This window comes from Maniola hyperantus, chromosome 10, assembly GCF_902806685.2.
Source record: "Maniola hyperantus chromosome 10, iAphHyp1.2, whole genome shotgun sequence".
Taxonomy (NCBI): domain Eukaryota; kingdom Metazoa; phylum Arthropoda; class Insecta; order Lepidoptera; family Nymphalidae; genus Maniola; species Maniola hyperantus.
Window position 1 is genome coordinate 5,195,703 of NC_048545.1, and position 19,443 is coordinate 5,215,145.

At 35.1% G+C, this 19,443-nt stretch overlaps 1 protein-coding gene across 1 annotated transcript; it reads right to left on the bottom strand.

Moving 5' to 3' along the window:
* Window positions 1-17,242: 17,242 nt before the first annotated feature.
* Window positions 17,243-18,774, bottom strand: LOC117985987 (segmentation protein fushi tarazu-like). Its single transcript, XM_034972788.2, is given in 3 exon segments — window positions 17,243-17,264; window positions 17,266-17,674; window positions 17,777-18,774. Coding segments are annotated over 3 exon segments (1,347 nt in total). The 5' UTR covers window positions 18,693-18,774.
* Between the last annotated feature and the right edge of the window lie 669 nt (window positions 18,775-19,443).

Sequence of the window (19,443 nt, forward strand, 5' to 3'; positions counted from 1 at the left end):
GAGAGGAAAGGGGAATATTAGTTATGATTAACACGAGGAATATTCTTTTAAAAAAAGTAAAAAATGTGGTGTAGAGTGCACCTTACAAAGTAGGTAGGTACGAGCCGTAGCCCGTAGACCGCGGACACGGTCGTCGTTATTCTCATTACTGTCGAGACCGCTAGGCTCTTATGCCCTTTGGCAAAGAAAGGCCTCCTTCAACCGTTGCCATCTCCACTGATTTTTTCATAAGTTTCCTTTGCGCTACGTCCCTACATATTTTCTACTACTTACTACGAGATCTGATTGAAGTTAGCAAGTAGGGACTATACATAGGATTCACCGTGATAAACCTCCTTGCCTACTCTACTAGGCAGAACTTTTTCAATAGGTAAAAACTTCTAGTTTTAGTGATTTTTTACAAGGTGTCACTTGGGTTTTTCAATATTAGGTATCTATCTATTATTCTCATTCAAGAATTAGAGGGTTCAGTTAAGTAGGTATATAAAATATTCTTAAAAAAAGGTAAATGGTAAGAAAGCGGGCTGAAATCTGAAACGCCACTCGACATAGACGGGGACTCAAGTGGAAATTCGTTTGCAAAATGTGAAGACCGCGGTTCTAAGATGTATCTAGGTATACCTACATAGTTTTGATTTCTTCGGCAAGTCTTGTACCCCAAAAACAAAACAAAAATGCTCCACCAGTGTAAGTCCATATCTACCAAAGTTGCTCCTGTGATATTATGAACTAGGAGTTTATGTTAGGTATACCTACAGAGGTCTTGATATTTTCAACATTCTTTGAGCAGCATTTCAAGAATTTACCCCCATAGGAACTGAGATGCCTATCTAATAAATACATGATCGAATGAAAAAAACTCTATAAATAACTGTCCAAGCAAGAAAACATAAAGTTACGTCTCACCTCAGCCCCTAGACACCTCAGTCCCCTGGGCATAAAATTTATTACAACTTAATAAACCTCATGACAAACACGCACATGTTTCTACACATAACTCAAACGGCGACTTGGCTTGGAAGTCGAAATTTATGACCTGGGGTGGTAAACACCTCCTTTTCCAATCCAATAAGTTAGAGAGAGAAGTTATTTGTTGATTTTAAAATCGTTTATTGGTATTTAATTATGATGGTGTTTTTTCTTATAGGCCGGTTTTTGTCGTATAGGAGTTAAGATGAATCTGAAGATTCTAATGGGTTTTTTCTTACTATACATTTGTATTTGTCATAGGCATTTTATTATTAAAATGGTCTTTTTATACCTATTGGGATTTACTTGCTTGTAAGATACCATTAAGTGTTAGTCAAAATTCTTACTACCTACTTGTCTCGTTAAAGCTACGGCCACATCTGCGCGTCATGAACGCGGGATGCGGGACAAGATGCGGGAGCGTCCACGACGCGAATCTAAACCTACATGTACGCCTACGCGACTGTAGTAATCGCGTAGGTGTGCATCATGGGAAGCGATACCGCGTGGCTGATGTTCCCGCTTCGCAGTCGTTTTGATCGCGCAGATTTGGAGGATGATTTAAAAGATAAACCGAGTTCTTCGTAAACCTAACTTAAAAACAAATATTATGTAATAGGTAGGTACTCAAGGCCGTAACCAGGAGTTGATTTCGGTGGAGGGCTTTATCAGAGCCAAATTTTTTAATCGAACCCTCTCATGAAAATATTTGTAGCCTGAGTTGATGAGGTTCCTTATCACTAAAATTTTATATTCCCATTTCATAATGAGAAAATCTATAAGAAGACAGGAGTGCAAGCGTAGCGAGTGCAATATTTTTGGTTTAGCCGACAGAAAAAAGGTTTTTGAAAGCGAAATTAAAACGAGCTCAGCGATAATACTTTTTAAAATAGGTTGAAATTAATTAATCCATAATTACTAATATGATACATGCGAAAGTGCGTCTGTAGGTATGTCTTTTCGTCAGTCTGTTTTCACGACCCATGCCCTTAACCAACTTTGACAGAAGATACAAAGGTTGCTTGCATCCTGGAAGCAGACAGAAGTTACTTTTCATCCCGGACAATCAAAGAATTCTCACGGGATTTAAAAAAGCCTGAATTACGCAAATGAAATCGCGGGCATCATGAAGTAGCAAATAAAAACGCAAGCGAAGCGAGCGTATTTCCTTCGGTAGGATTGATCCTTAGGACCCACAGAAGGACAGCCATTAAGATTTTTGATCTAAAAGGAAATTTCTCATTCACAAAACACCGTACCTATTTTGCACTTTTTCATCTTGGAGGTAGGTATAGATGAGACATAAATAACTAGTATAGTATAGGTAGTTAAGCACCTACCCGGATCATTGCAACGTGTCTAAGTTTAGATTTGGATGCCAAGATTCAAAATCTAATTTCTCTTTACTTATCTTGAATCACCTGGACTTGTACCTAATTATGGGATATTTCAATTAGATACCTACTTACCTAGGAAAAAGGTTAGTCGATATCACAGTAGACCTTAGAGCTGGCAGCTACCTCGGACAAAGAATTAGCCTAGCTATCCAAAGGGGGAACGCTGCCAGTATCTTCGGAACCTTGCCTAAAGGGACTCCTTTTAATAATATATTTTTGTTATAATGTTATATTTTTTAAGGTTTTAGTTTTAGTTTAAATTATTAATTAGATTGTAATATACATTATGTTTTTATAGTTTAAATTAATTATAGTATTTTAACTTTAACGTTAAAGTATTCTTACCTAGGTACTTACATAATATGGGCCCAGCAAGCCTCCGCTTTCAGCAAGTAAAATAATACCTATACACAACATTTTTATGCAACTTGTAAAAGGAAATATGGAGGCAACCCATGATAAATTAATATTATTAATTAATAGATAATAATAGTTTATCATGGGTCGCCCCCATTGGACCATTAGTCGAATTTGTTGGAGTGCACTGATGTCAACCTAAAGGTCCAATCAAGGCGACCATGGTCCAAAGAAGGCAACTATTAAAGAAAAGGTTTCAAATCAAATCAAATAATTTATTCAAAATAGGTAGGTAATAAAAAAATCACTTTTTGATTGTCGGTTGTTGGATTTGTAAGCGATAATTTTTACGCGAACTTAAAACTAAAGCTAGGTAGGTTTAGGTACGAGGGTTCCAAACGCGTCAGATTAAAGTTTAATTATTTTTAAGCCGTGAAGTGAAGTGGTCCAATCATAGCAACCATCCCCTACTTACTCAGTTAAGTAGGTACCTAAGTAAATGTATTAATTATAAAACCACGTAAAAACATACCTACCTACATTAGATATAGGTAGGTAGTAGGTAAAGCCCGTTACCTACTCTTCGTTTTACTTCATGATCTTTTGAAAAAAAAAAATTGTTGTTTCTATCAAATTATGTACCTAGTCAGCTATTTAAATTAAGGTGACGCAGGACGCTCGACCAAACCTATTTGCTTTTCACTTGACATTGTATGAGAAAGGTGAGAGGCACGATGATTTTCACCGAAATCAAAGGTTTAGGAAAAGTATTTTTGAGAAAGAACTACTGAGTTTATGTTTGCAAAGTAAAGTTATTTCAACTAATGAATAAATAAACTATGTCTAATGTTAAATTTCTTTAGAATTTTCATACTCCTAATCTTACTTATTTACGCCCAAAGTTGTCATAAATTTAGTGTTAAAATATGAATCTCTTGAGACTCGTAACTTTAAAATCAATATTATTTTCGATGTTTCATATATCAATAAACCTAGATAATGACGAGATAAATCGATATAATACTTAGTTTTGAGCGTACAATATCAAATAATGTCGTAATTACCCTCCTACGTTTGTATGAAGAAAGCTCCGTCCTGAGCCCTCTTAAATAGGCTACCTAGTCATTACTGAAATCAGCTCATACGAATTATTATTATTCTAAGCAACAATCGTGACCCCTGCAATAGGTACATGTACTTATTTGAATACCTACCTATATATTCTCAATTTTACATGCTAACACATAATTACTTAAATCAACACTTAATTTGCAATTGAATAAAAATTTGCATGCGATTGTGGTGGAAAATATTATTTCTATTCTTGTCACACAGTCCAGTTTGTTATAGGAGTGAGTAGGACAGATGGTGCATTGTCATTGCGCTGCAACGGAAGCATGCGTATTGCAGTGCCGGTAGAGGCGGCCCTTTGCGTGAATCGTGGCCACATGATTGGACGAGGTGAGTTGGGGAAAGGGGGGTGCGAATGTTTGAACTTCGCAACTTTATAGCGGAAAACTTTGAAAGAATAATAACAAATTATAATAATTATCGACATAGATTTTTCTAATAGGTAAATACCTACCTACGTGATTTGATCAATCAGGTAGGTATTTACAGGGTATACCTACCTATTAAAATAATAATTTAGATAGGTAGGTAGGTAATTACATACTTACCTACCTACCTACAGGTACAAGGTTTTGCACCGAGGGCCAACAAGGTTTGCCACCCCAAAAATTAACAAAAAACTTAACTAAACCAACCCTTATTTTTATTGGATATCAGTTGACTTTTGACTGCAGATTGTTTCATCATCATCATCATGATCGACCCATCGCCGGCTCACTACATACTTACAGAGCCACGGGTCTCCTCTCAGAGTGAAAAGGGTTTTTGGCCATAGCCTATACTTACCATGCTGGTCAAGTGCGCATTGGTAGACTTCGACATCTTTGAGAACATTATGGAGAACTCTCAGGCATGCAGGTTTCCTCGCGATGTTTTCCTTTACCGTTAAAGCAAGTGATATTTAATTAGGTAGGTACCTACCTACTTGAAACGCACATAACTCCGTAAAGTTAGAGGTTCGTGCCCGGGACGGAACCCCCGACCTCCGATTAGTAGGCGGACGCCCTAACCACTAGGCTATCAGAGCTTATGACATGGTTTAATTTAAACCAAACCTATTTACCAAAGTACCTATTTTTATTTAACGAGTTTCACAGAAACAATGCTCATGATGTACCTACTTGCACCCAATAAGAACCCAGTCCTATTAAGGAACACTGTAAAAAACTCTCACTTGCGTGCAATATGCTATAGGTAAGTAGGTACCTACCTACCTACCACTCATAGACAAAATGCAATCGAGCCATCTCGCTTGGTTGCCACCATCTTCATAGTAACCACTATAGTTTAGGTAAGTAATTGTCACACTCATTCATACAACGGTTAGAACACAATACCTATTTATAAGATAAATGCATCTTTTTTCCTTTATACCTAGGTATCGATAAAAATAATTGTGTTTTTGTTTTAGTTTTTGTAGAAAACTAGCTGTTGCCCACGACTTCATCCGCATCCGAAAGCCGCAGTGGAAAATCCACGGCAACTGTCTTTTCCCGTGGATTTTCCAAAAAAGTTATTTTATACAAACCTTGTCCTGATAATAACGAACACAAAAAAAGAAATTTTTGGTGCAGTCGTTCTGTTGTACTGTCACCTTTGTAATTAAATGTGTTTTTGTTTTATTTTATTTAATTTTATTCAAAGTTTAATTTTATTTTGTCTTCAAAACAAGTAGGTACCTAAGTAGATTAGAATATCTACTCATAACATTGTTTGAAAAGAGATTAAAAGTTTTTTTTAATCCATATTTTTTGGCTCAACCCTGGTGTAACCATATTTTTGTATGGAATGTTTCTGGTAATATAATACCATCTCTACAACATTGCCTATTAGCTGTGAAAAAAATCTCCTGCCGGAGATAAGCGCGGTGTCTCATGCATACGGAAAAAAGTGAAAAGATCTGCATTTTATTTACTTATTGAGATATCCTTCTAGGCAAAGTTGAGTCTTTAACCTACAATATATTTGCTTAGGTATGACTGAGTGCTTGTAAGTAATTTAAAAAAAATGCATGAATTAAAAAGATTTGGGTCCTATCTGGCAAGGTATATAGGTACCTACTTAAGATCTATTTTCCTTCTAAAGCTCATTAATAGAAAAAAATAGGTTCAGAGATACAAACCAAAAAACTTGAAAATCCCAGGCAAAGTTGCAGCATTTACGGTAGATTTTAATGTCTAGAAAAAGAAAAAAAAAAGTTTTTTCGACATATTTTATTTCATTTTACTCCTTCACCAAATCGTCGCGCGTTGCACGTGCAGTGTACAGTGTGCACCTGTGGAGCCAATATCATCCTTGAAATAACAGCTTGTGGCGCCACCCTAATCCTGGTGTTAAATTTGCTAACTACGATCAGAAAACTTTCTGAATTCTTCACGTACCATAGATGGCGCTCACCTGCCGAAAGCTGGTAAGTCTGTAGTCGAAGAAAAATACATAGTAGGTACTACCTATACCTATAGGACCATAGACCCCACTAGTTAATCCACGTGGATTTAGGTTTTCAAAAATCCCATGGGAATTCTTGGTTTTTCGAGATTTAAATTTAAATAGCTTTATGTCACTCTCCAGGTCTAAAACTGTATCCGTGCAAAAAATCACGTCAATCCGTTAGGTACTTACTTCTATGTGGGGTGATTGAAGGATAAACCAAAAAACACACTTTTCCATTTATGATAAGACTAGCGAACCGCCCCGGTTTTGCAAGGGTAGCTTATTATAATTTTTGCAGGGATCTCTAATTTTTCTGAAAATAAACTATAGCCTTATCACTCAGGAATAATGTAGCTTTCTACCGGAGGAAGAATTTTCAAAATCGATTCAGAAGTTTCAGAGATTACTTAATACAAACAAACTTACAAACTTTGACTCTTTATGATATTACTTAGTATACCTACCTACATGGGTAGGTAGTGATACCTCATCATTTACCACCAAGTGAGAAACTAATGCCATGATTTTCAAAAATCAACGAAGGTTACTCGAAAGTGTCAATAACCGTTGGTTATGTGTTTTTCCAAATTAAATTTCACCAGTTTCCTAATTCCAAACAATGTCGCATCAAAAATACTAGGCGCTGGATCATTAGTCAACCTGTCGCCCCTTGTCAAACTGAACTTGCCCTTTCGACACCCGTCTAATACTGAACATACCTAGACAACATGTTATGTTATCTAATAAAACTGTACCTAACCATTAGATACTTTCAATATTTATTTTTCATCCATTTAGTTACACGGTTTTTAGTGATCCGTACCTCAAAAGGAAAAAAGGAACCCTTATAGGATCACTTTGTTATCTGTCTGCCTGTCTCGCTGTCCGTCGTGTCTGTCAAGAAAACCTATAGGGTACCTACTTCCCGTTGACTTAGAATCATGAAAAGTAGGTAGGTACTTAGGTCTTATAGCACAAGTAAAGGAATAAATCCGAAAACCGTGAATTTGATTGCAAGTTACATCACAAAAAAAAAATTAAAATGTACCTACCTATTATTAAATAATAATTAGTATTTTCTACTTTCAAAATAAGATTAGGTACTATACCAAGTAGGGTACCATATGAAAGGGCTTTACCTGTTCATTCTAAAACAGATTTTTATTTATTTTTATGCGTCATAGTTTTTGAATTCTATCGTGCAAAATGTCGAAAAAATGTCGGCTGTAAGTAGTACCTACGGAACACTCGGTGCGTGAGTCTGACTCGCACTTGACCGGTTTGTATTCATCATCATCATCAACAAAGCGTTACCTGGGTGGGCTTTGGCTTGGTCAAGCAAACTCCGCAATCGGGGCCGGTCAGGAGCAGCTTCCTTTCAGTTCCGAAATCCGAACCCCCGGTTTTAATTAGGAAACTAAAATCTCGGACCTACCTTCACACAGTCAGAACTTAATTTAGTAGATAATTTTTTTTAAAGAATATTAACCATAACCATGATTAATAATCCCCTTTCCCCTCCAACTAGTGCAACGGGTGGGGTTTGAACCACTGACCTTTCGGATATCCGTCCGCTTTTTTACCCGTTGAGCTATTGAGGCTTTAGGTAAATGTACGATAAGTTTTCAACCAGTGAGCGGTGGTCTATTCTAGCTTTTCGGAGTTATTGCGTTCTCATTCAGAGGAGAGACCCGTGCGTAGTACGATGATGACGATGATGATTCTTCAACCACGTTTCTTATTTTTTAGTGCCCTACCGCTTACCTGCTGCTTACTTAGTTATTTTATTAAGGTACCTACTTAAAATAATTAAAAATTAAAAATATTAAAACTAAATATAGATATTATGATTATTGAAAGTGGTTGAAGGTCACAGACATGGTACAATATACATATTGATCAAAATTCTTTGATCTTTTATCGTTTTGTATTTTATGTCTTTTTTCTTGTACCTTTATTTGTATTTAAATTTATTATTAATCATCTAGTTAGTGTAAGTGGCACTGCCGTTCTAATTAGATATAAAATAAATAAAATAAATAAAAATATGTCTGTGTTGAAGGTTAATCAGTAAGGAGTAGCTAGGTAAATGAAGCAAGCATTTTTATTCTTAACGTTTATTTTTGCCACCAGCTAGAATATTCTCTCTTCGTAGTGAGCTGTTTGTGACCTGAAACAAGTTGAAAGGTCTCATGAAATAATTTTTATTAAATATCTAAAATATTGTGATAAATTATAAACGTGCCTTACTATTATAGTAGCTAGGAAAAACATTACCTACTTGATAGTCATTTTGTAATAGATTTGTATAGATAATGTGATTGCCAATCACTATACTTATTAGTCATTGTTGCTTCTGCTAATTGCGTGCTATTTTTCAGATGGACGTTTTTAAAATGAAAAAAAATTATTTAACAAAACAGTTTTGTCAAACATTTTTAGATGGTACCCACACTAGGTAGTCCTGTGTCGTTTGGACGTTGGAACTTGGGACCCAAGTAGCTTTGATATTAAATTGGCATACATACATGTTGTTATACCATTTAATAAATGATATTAGGGGAAGGTTGGGCCACTTGATAAACTATGAGAGATAAAATAAAACCAGTTTACAAGTTATACTTTAAATGAACTTTTTATATTCACAAACGTATTGAATAACAAAATAAATCCCAGTTTTTCGAGATAAATCAATAAAATTATTTCTTTAGCAGTTGCCTTCTTTGGACCATGGTCGCCTTAATCGGACCTCTAGGTTGCCATCAATGGACTTCGACTTTGACTAGTGGTCCAATGGAGGCGACCTATGATAAACTATTAATACACAACATTTTTATGCAACTTTTAAAAGGTACAACACCTCTCAGTTCATCATTAAGCTCCCATCAGTCTAAACTAACTGAAACAATGAATTCAATGAATTGAAAACTTTCTTTAAAAGTTGCCATGATTGGACCGATCCAAATATGGAAACAAATAAAGGTCTATTCAAGGTAACTAAGTACTTTATAAAAAAAGGAATATCCTAATAGGTTAGTAGGTAATGTAGAAGTTAAAACAGAAATAATTTTATTATAGAAAGAGCGGGTAAGCGAGGCTGCGGTGCGTCGCTCAAACAATGCTAACTTACATTTAGCTGTCAGTCAAAAACAATTTGGAATTTGGTGCGCGCGGAGGGTCGGGACTAAAGACATGGAATGTATAGAGCTGCTCATTCCTTCCGCAACCATTACCTGTACTAGTGTTAGAAGGAGATTCATTACTCTATGACTTACCCTGCCAACAAGTAGTCTATGTTCGGAATTCACTCTCGGACGCGTCAAGATGGTAAAGTAAAGTAAAAGTAAAATATTCTTTATTGTACCTACATCAAAACCAAAACAATAGAAATATAATAAATAGGTAACAAAGATGTTTGAAGTAGGTACAGTAAGGATGGTGTGTGTAGCTTGTTCTAAAGTTATGTGCGAAGTTAATAAAAAGTATGTTGTATGTTAAGTAGGTATTAGTTCTGGTTCTATTAGTAGGTAGGTAGGTACATAGAAAATTTATGTTATGCGAAACTCCTTGATTTTCCGGAATAGAAAGTCCATAACCCATGTCCATGATCTCCGAGATGCAAGTTATCTCTGTAGTTACAAAATTTTATCAAAGCTGGTTAAATGAATGGGCCGTGAAATAGCCAGCTAGACAGACAATATTTCGCATTTACAATATTAAGTATTAAAATTATTAAAATACTGTATTACTTAATAAATAGGTATCTATCAAAATTATTTGAGGGGTCAGAATACAAGATCCATTGGTAAATGATTTTGTACTCGGCCCATTCGAATAATTTTGATAAACACAACGATTTTTCTCAGAGTTGGCAGGTAGGTATGCTATATAATGATGTATATCTACATAATGATAATTAAAAGGTTTCACGAAAAAGATTTCCTTCCTTAAAAAAGTAACCGTTGTATAACAAGTCATTTTACAGGTTCTCTTAAACGTCAAGTCTGCTTAGATTGCCTCTAACTGCACCAGTGTGATAGATTTCACTGAAAATAAGCCAACAGGAATCACGGTGGTTATTTTTCGTTACGCATTTCCCATTTTCCATTACCTAAGTAAAAGTAGGTATTTATCATTAGGTATTCTTTTATGGGTAATCTTAACGGATATTGTGTTCCATAACTCTACTAAAATGTTCAAAATTTAAGTCTTTTGAGTTCCATAATCTTAATAAGTTTATAAAACACAAAAAAACCTACCTATGTCCGTTACAGACTTTGAAACCACTGAACCGATGTGCCCCAAAACAATTTCATTAGAAAGGCGAAGATGGGTTTAGACCACTACAAAATGCATACCTAAGGTTTGTTTTTAGCGTAGTAGCACACGCTGGGTATCCGCTACTACTATTATATTTATGAGGTGTTGTAGCAACTCCATGCAGTTGTTCATAGATCGACCGCGTTTCAGCAACGGCTCGGGCGCTGTTCCATTCATCATTTCCTCCATCCATTCGGCGGGTTAAACACATAAGTGACATTGACGCTTCCAGCACCACCGCAACTTGACCCCCCATCTCAACTTCGTTCACACAAAATCATAAACCAAAATCACACATTCCTATTAGCTCTATAGCTCACGTTAAACTGGCGAACTTGGGACCTGTTTCTTGGGCTACCTACGTCGTGTTACGTTATGCCCAGGTAAATGACGTTATGTTTTGATCTGTACTGTGACTGACAGGTTCTGTAATGCTTCCAAATCGATAGTAACTTGACCTGAAACATAGAAACGAGTAATGGGATAAGAGGTTCTAAAACTATTTTTGTAACAGTCAATTTAATTAAGTTCTATACGCGAAGCTATTCTAAGATGCAAACCATTGAAATGTTAATAAATACTTCCTACAGAATTTTCTTTTCGGAATTTATATCTGACTAGTCGATGCTCGTGACTTCGTCCGCGTGGATATACTATATTAAGTTTTTTAAAACCTTTGGGAAATCTTTGATTTTCCGGGATAAAAAGTGGCCTATGTCACGCTCCAGGGTTTTAACTACCTATATTACTTATATCCATGCAAAAAACACATTGATCCGTTGCTCCGTTTTAAATGTACGGGATAAAAAGTAGCCTGTCCTTCCCCGGGATGTAGGCTCACTCTGTACCTACCAAATTTCATCAAAATCGGTCAAACTGTTGGGCCGTAAAAAGCTAGCAGACGGACAGACAGACACATTTTCGCATTTATAATATTAGTATGGTAGCATGGATATGGATGTACTTAGGTACTATTTCCTCAAAGAATTAGTAGGGGTTTTTGCCCCCCCTCAGTAAAGTCGGTGAAAATTTTAATTACTCATGTTATCCAATCTCTCTAGGTTCATTATTGATCAGGCGATCTGCTTTCGAACGAGCGGTGGAGCGTTCCTGATAAATGATCGACGCACAATGCGTCCTGCAGATTCTTTTGTCGGACCCTTTTTGTATGGACTCTGATGTTTCTGTAACATGATGTACCTACCTAAGTACCTATCCGATGGACGAAAAATTCTTTTATTATTAGCATTAAATAAAAGATTTGCTACTAAACTAAAATTAACTGTTAAATTTGATTGCATGTTATTTTATAAACGACCATTCAGCACAATTAAAAGATTTAGATTAGTATTATAGATGTGGTAAAAAGAGTCGGTTTGTCACCGTGAATCATTGAATTTATTATTGAGTTAATTTGGATACCTAGTAGAATTTTGACTATTAAATACCTAAATATGAAATTAGATTTCGTAAATTGTTAATTATAGGCTAATCTATTTAATAAGGTAAATAAAGATATTAAATAAATGTAACTACTGGATCAATGAAGATAAAAATGGATGCTGAATATTATGTTGTTTTAATTGACTATTTGATTAGCTAGTGCTACTTTTTAAAAAGACTTAATGAAAATTAATTTCATTAAGTAAGTACGTATCCATTAAATTAAATCAACTTAATTGCCACGTAGATAATGTATTTCAATAAAATTACTTTAGAATCTAAATACCTTGTTACTTATCGTAATTATGACGATATTTATTGCTATTGATAAGACCTCTTTGATCGCTCAGAGATCAAAGCCCGAGGAGTTAACATCTGTTCGCCTTATATAGATAATACTAATAAGGATACGTTTTTTTTATAGATTTACTACTTGCAGGCACTTACCTTCGCTGCCTAATACGAAAATATAGGTAGTTGTGTCATGTGTGCCTAATTATTATTTTAAATGGCTTGGTGGTAAGTACGTCTTTGTGCACTCATTCGTGATATTACGGTTTCGTCAAAAAATACAAAACGTACGTATTTGTATGACTATCACTTCGAAGAATTCTCGATACTTACGAACCGAATACGGATGAGTGCACAAACGCCCTTAGGATGGTAATAAATAGCCACCGCCGAAGCCTCCACTAGACCAGACGAACGACAATTTAGAAATTATAAATTCGTATACTGCCAAGAAATCTAACCCAGGACCAATTAAATAAGACCACCGCGATTCGCGATTGCCACTGCGTTAGGAAGGTCTATTCATGTTGACATAGATACTATAGGTACCTAGGTATGCTACCGAGTGTTATATAGGTAGGCAGGTACATACAGAGGTAGGTAGTTATGGTAGTACATTATTCAGAAATTCAAAGCATTAAAACAGGACCCGATCCAAGGTAGGTACACCGTATTCAAATAACCATTAGAAGGTTTCTTTTGATCAAGTTCCAACGGCACCTCGTTCGACGTTAGGATTAATTAGCGCCGCCATTCAAAGAGACTATTCACCGGATAGCTTATTATATGAGTAAAGCAAGAATTCTTAAATCCCTAATCTATATTACATTACAGGGCAATGCTCTGATTTGAATTAAAATATCTACCTATATGCAAGTATTAGTATAAGCTATTTGTAAAGTTTGTATAACGCAGTGGGAGAAAAAGTTAATTCTTGTTTTGGATATGAAATCTAGAAACTTCTAAATAATGTCTAATGCTGATCGCATATTAGATACGCACGCACTCAATGCGGCAAACGAACCGACCATTGTAACTTTTGTGTCAAATTTCATGTCAAAAGTACAATTATTTTAGTCCATATTTTGAAGGTGAACCGTATTTTGACATGACAGTTAACCCATCGAGTTAAAATATCGCGTGAGGAGTCATTTTCTGTGGACTATATACCCGTAGTGTGTGTACTCCGGACTGTGATATAACATGATTTGTTTTTATATTTTTTGAGTGCTACATAAACCCTATGATCGTATTCACAAGCTCACGAATCGTGAAATATAACGAATGCCTACGTTAAAAAGTATGTATGATAAATCGTCACGACGACGGTTGACAATGCAATGTTTTGTAGACATGCATTGATTTGTAGCCATATGAAAAAAATATTATTCTTTTTTGATGAATCTTTATTAATGCGATTCAACTCTCAGTGTTTGCTAGTAAATCTAGGACAGGACTACTCAGTGTTAGATATCGATTCAGCGCACAAAGTATGTGAGATGAATCGATATTACCTACTCATGAATCTTAAATGACTCGTTTGACGAATTCTGTTCAGTCACAATTTGATTGTTAAATGTCAAAATCTGTTTATCAGCTTTATCAGCAATCAGCTTAAACCTGCAATGGAAAGAAAAATAGCGTTCCTTTTGATTTCACATACATATATTTCATACTTTTCTACGAGTAGGTACTTATAAGTTTTTACCTACTTTGTTTTCACTCGCATGATAATATGAAAAATGTTCATCTTTATGCACATACCTACTTACTTTCATTGTCATTCTTGTAATTAATATACCTAAGTAATTATTGTAAATGCTATGTAACTATTGCACACCATTATAATGGTAAATACACTGTGATCTAACTGCTGTAGGTACCACCTATAGGTATAATGTGTATTCGCAATTAATTAATTATGATTATAAAATAAAGGACATTTAAATTAACTTTATAAATAATGTAAGTACTAGATACTACTTACAAAAATATCGATTCCAATAATTAATCCGTAAATCTGAAGTCACAAAATAGGTTATCATTATCACTTATCAGTGCTTATCAGTTATCATTATCAGCAGAATGCTCTCAGTCAATTAAATTAAGAAACAAAACAAGTGCTTTGATTCAAACAAAATAATGTTGTTATTATAGAACCAAACATAAGGCCAATTTTATTCCTACTTAGGTAGTACTTGAATTCTTGGTAACCTCTAATCTAAATAAGGTAACAATGAGTAACTTACGAGTAAGAATATACTTACTTGCTTGATAAACTGTCTTATTTATAATATTCAGATATTATTTCACGAATAATTAATATAAATAAACAAAATGCAGGGTTAGTTAACACAGGCAGCCATCTTTGTTGAATGGTAGTAACGCATGCGCCCTTGTGCGTCAACGAACAAACTTGGGGATGACAGTTTTGTATCTCCTTCTAGCTGCATAAAAATTATATTTACATCTCTTTCTCAAAAGCTTTATTGTCAATACGCGTAAGGGTCGAACAGCGAGCTTTTGTTAAAATGTTTGACGTGAAGTTAGTCGCTGTTAAGTTATAGCAGAAACTTTATAAAAGTTGCTCGATAGGCAAAGGTCTAACACTAAAAACGAATCAATATAATAAGAAGAATTAGATTTACAATCAGTGGAATTTGGTCCTAAAGATAGATAAGATATAGATGGAATACCTACGATAGATTTTGCATACCCAGAAGTCGTTTGCAAAGATATTTTATTGTCGTTTGTACCAACATGCAAATATAGGTAGGTAGGTATATACCTATAAAACTCCAGATAGGCAAAGCTCATTCTCTCAAGCGAAGCTCATGCTCATTACTCATACTATTGGATTTAAAAGTGCCTTAATATTATAGTTAATACAGATGATGGTGCGGCTGGTAAATCATTCACTATACCTACAATAAATATAATACCTAGGTCTTAGGTATAAAAATCAAGAATTATTGCCCAATACGTTTTAAGAATATTATTGTATTTCTATATCTTTCATATCATCATCAACATCAACACATAGCCGGGTCACTACTGAGCACGGATCTCCTCTCTGATTGAGATGGGTTTGGCCATAGTCCACCACGCTGGCCAACACTGGCCAAGTACGGATTGGTAGACTTTACACACCTTTGAGAACATTATGGAAAACTCTTAGGCATGCAGGTTTCTTCGCATTGATTTCCTTCATTGTTAAAGGCTTATAAGCTTTAGTACAAAAAAAAAATAATTTGGTCTACGACTTAACTTTCCAATACATCTGATTTCGCTGCGTTTGGCATAAAGTACCTACCTACCCATCTATTTAAAAAATAAAGCTTGGAAGTTGTTTACCGGTAACAATAACTTTATTTGCACGTCCACAACCCTTTCTTCGGCTTTGAAAAGGGCTCAAAAGTTAAATACAGTGAGTCAACACTTAATAGCTAGGTAGGTACGTATCGATCCCTAGAGATTTATTGTAAAGGCTAGTTTTGACATATTTTGACTGGTTATTGGATTTAAGCTGGTAATACCAAACTTGCTTAGTAATCCTGTTAGGGGTTTGGCTACTTGACTTTGAAAATATGTACTTACTTACTAGTGTTAACAATACAATGTAAAAAGGATAATACCCAGTATTACGAGTACTTACCTACTTAGTTTAACATTTGCATTGAAAAATATTCGAACTTTTAGGATCGCCATACTAAGCGTATGTTGGACCATTTTGTTAATATATTCGATTATACCAAGCTTAATTTTCTTTAATTATTATAGAAACAAAATGATCCAAGTCAAACACACGAATTTGTATTCAATTGGTTGGCATAGTATCCCGACCAAAAGTTTACGAGATAGGTATCTAACTTTAGGCGTATTACACACGGCGCCTTTTTACGCTGCGGAGTGCAGAGCACAAAAGCGAAGACCGCATAGATAGACGAATGCATCGGCAAAACACATGGTACTCGTAGGTTGAAATAACTGAAACTAACGTATTTGCAAATGAATCCAAAGTTTCTAATTTTCAACAGACTTCAAAAAACGACATTGCGTATAAATTCGCCCTGTGTATATATAATTATTTACGTATGTTTGCAATTTTTTCATAAACCTATGAACATACAGAAAACCATAAAATAACTCATTAATATTTTTATTGCTGAGGCATTTGAAATCGATTTTTGAAAATATTTTTTTAAACGTAAGCAAATAAAATTAAAAACAGTTTAATGCCAAACTCCTCTTTATTAATAGCGCCTTCAAAATTGACTAGAGAAGTACAAAAATAAATAATCAGCCTTAATTATTAAGTGATAACAAATAGATGAATGTATATTATTAAGAAGACTTCTTCTTACCGCCAACCTTATTATTTAATGACATACTCAATCGTCTTGTTGTAAAAGATATGTTTACAATTTAAGTATGTTACATTGTAACAGGTATTTACTTACTAATTATAAACTAGAGGAACTGTTAAGAATTAAGTTAATTATACACTGCCGCAATAAATGAAAGACGCGATTGTGGCAGTGTGTGATTAGCTTAATAATTATTATAGCTATTGACTATTATTTACATGAATTCTATATACCTACTAAGATACTTTAAAAAACTGTTATAATAAGAAATTTACTGCAAAAATAGATCCATTAAAAATAATTATGTAACTAGCCTACCATTTATTTACCCTATTTTTTATAATAAGTAATTATCACAAAGTGAATGGTTTTTTTATTTTGATTTGACAATTTAGTTATTTTAAGATATGCAAAATTATACTTTTATCATTGTTAATCCTGAATATTACAAATGTACACATCTGAAAGTTATACTTACTATACAATATGTATTACAATAATTAATATAGTACACTGGTATTTAATTTTTAATCATTAAATTTTTGGCATCATACCTATAGGTAGGTAATACACAATTTTGGTTCATGTTTCCTGCTAAATGTGCCATATTAGCTATAGGTCCATTATGCATATTATGATAATTTAGACTAGGGTATTCAGCAAATCCAGGCATTTGCTGCCTAGGATCTAAGAACTCTGGGATATTAGGTAATTTAGTAGCGGTCAAGTCTTCCGCTCCATATGGATCGGGGGACGTAGAAAGTTTTCCATCTTTTTTCGCTTTCATTCTTCGATTCTGAAACCATATCTTGATTTGCCTCTCAGTTAGCCCCAGTGCATGAGAAACTTCTATTCTACGTCTTCTTGACAAGTATTTGTTGAAGTGGAACTCCTTTTCCAATTCTAGCGTTTGAAATCTTGTGTAGGTCTGCCGTGTTCTCTTGGATCCTTCTTTTTTGTCTTCACCTGAAATGAGAATAAAATAAAAATATTAATTATTATGTCTGAATTTATAAGTACATACTTGCTAAGCCAAAATCGTTATTATTCACATAATTTTATACATACCACCAATACTTTTCATCCACGGATAAAATCCTTGTACTTCTGGTACAGCGGCCATTTTGTTCTCAGCGTAATCCTCATTGTCCCCGCCTGCATCGACCCTCGTCATTGCTTGACAGTTCTCAGAGGTTTCCGATGACGTAGCGCCTTCACTTGCTTTCGGCGCCCCACCCGTAGCATTCTTGATTTTGGTTTCCGCATGTCCATCTAAGCCGATCTCATATTCACCGTGAAATTGCGATAAATTGCTTTCTGTCTCAACCGCTGTGCTACTAGTTTTTGTCCAATCTTCTGTATCATTAGAGCGATACGTCATGCGTTGCATCATTTCTTGTGTATAGGATTTATCATATTTTCCATATTGCGATCTTTTCATATTAGCTTTGGTTAAAAGTGCTCTTAGATTAGGGGAATCATCTTCTTCTTGTGATTTCATAGCACTCGAAGCACTTTGTGGAGATCCATAGTTAGTATCTGGTATGCTACATTGGCTAGGAGAGTTAATAGATCGCACATCCTCACCTTTGACATCTGAACCGGAACCATTTATTGTTGGATTACTTCCTTGTTCATAACTGTAGTTTTCATAGTGTTGCTGCGCATACACATTCATTTCTCGCCACTTATTTATCATGTCCATGTTAGTTTGATTGCCATCCGTGTAATTACAAGGATAGTTCTGCCAACTTGCAGGTTCCGTTTTCACAATCTTATAACTAGGATTCGATCCGTGAGACCTATTATAATATTCACTAGGGTGATCACAGTTTTGAGAGTAAAAGTTGCTATGGTAATTATAAAAATTCGGGTTCACTGGATACTGATAACCGAAAGGCATTTGTCTTGCACTTTGACTATTTGCTTGGGCATTATTGTTCCACGTATCACTAGCACGGTTAGTTGTAGTAGCTGAAGTCATATTCGTAATAAAATTTCCACTGGCACCATAGGAAAAACCACTATCACTGAACTGCGTGGGCGACGATGTTCCGTCTGCTAGGTTGACTGCGAATCGAATGCAGTAAGTGCCAGAAAGCGACCCTAACGAATATAATACTTTTATGTGACCTAAAAAAATTTGGGGTACTTTGAACAATAGCGTCGCCATTGTCCCTCTACAAAGTTGTAAAACTAGATTTTGCGTCCTGCTCTAACGCTACCACGGCTCATTTGATGTAATGCTGCAGGAAGAGAGAGAAACACTTCTTATTTTAGGGGAATATTTCGCAAACGTCCTATGAATGTTTACAATGCCAATATTTCCAATATGCTTTATCTGTGTGTGTGTTCATAGACGCGAGAAAATCATTGATTGAATCTCGATAGTGTGAGTATGAGAGGGTGGAATAGATTGATTTTATTCCATTATTGGTTTAGTGTAAAGCCACGTATGTGTGTCACTGTGCTGAATTAGCTACCCATTGCATTTTATACAGGCTGATATTTTTTCTGCAAATTTTTTACTCTCGTTTGTTTTAATTACTCACTCTTTTTATAAAATATGTGTAGAAAAATTTAATTTGAAAAAAACCGGTCAAACGTGAGTCGGGCTCGCACACGAAGGGGTCCGTACTCCGTACCATCGTACCTAATTACAATAAATAACACTTGGAAAAATGGGACACTTATAGGATCACTTTGCTGTCTCTGTCTGTCTGTCTGTTTGGTTG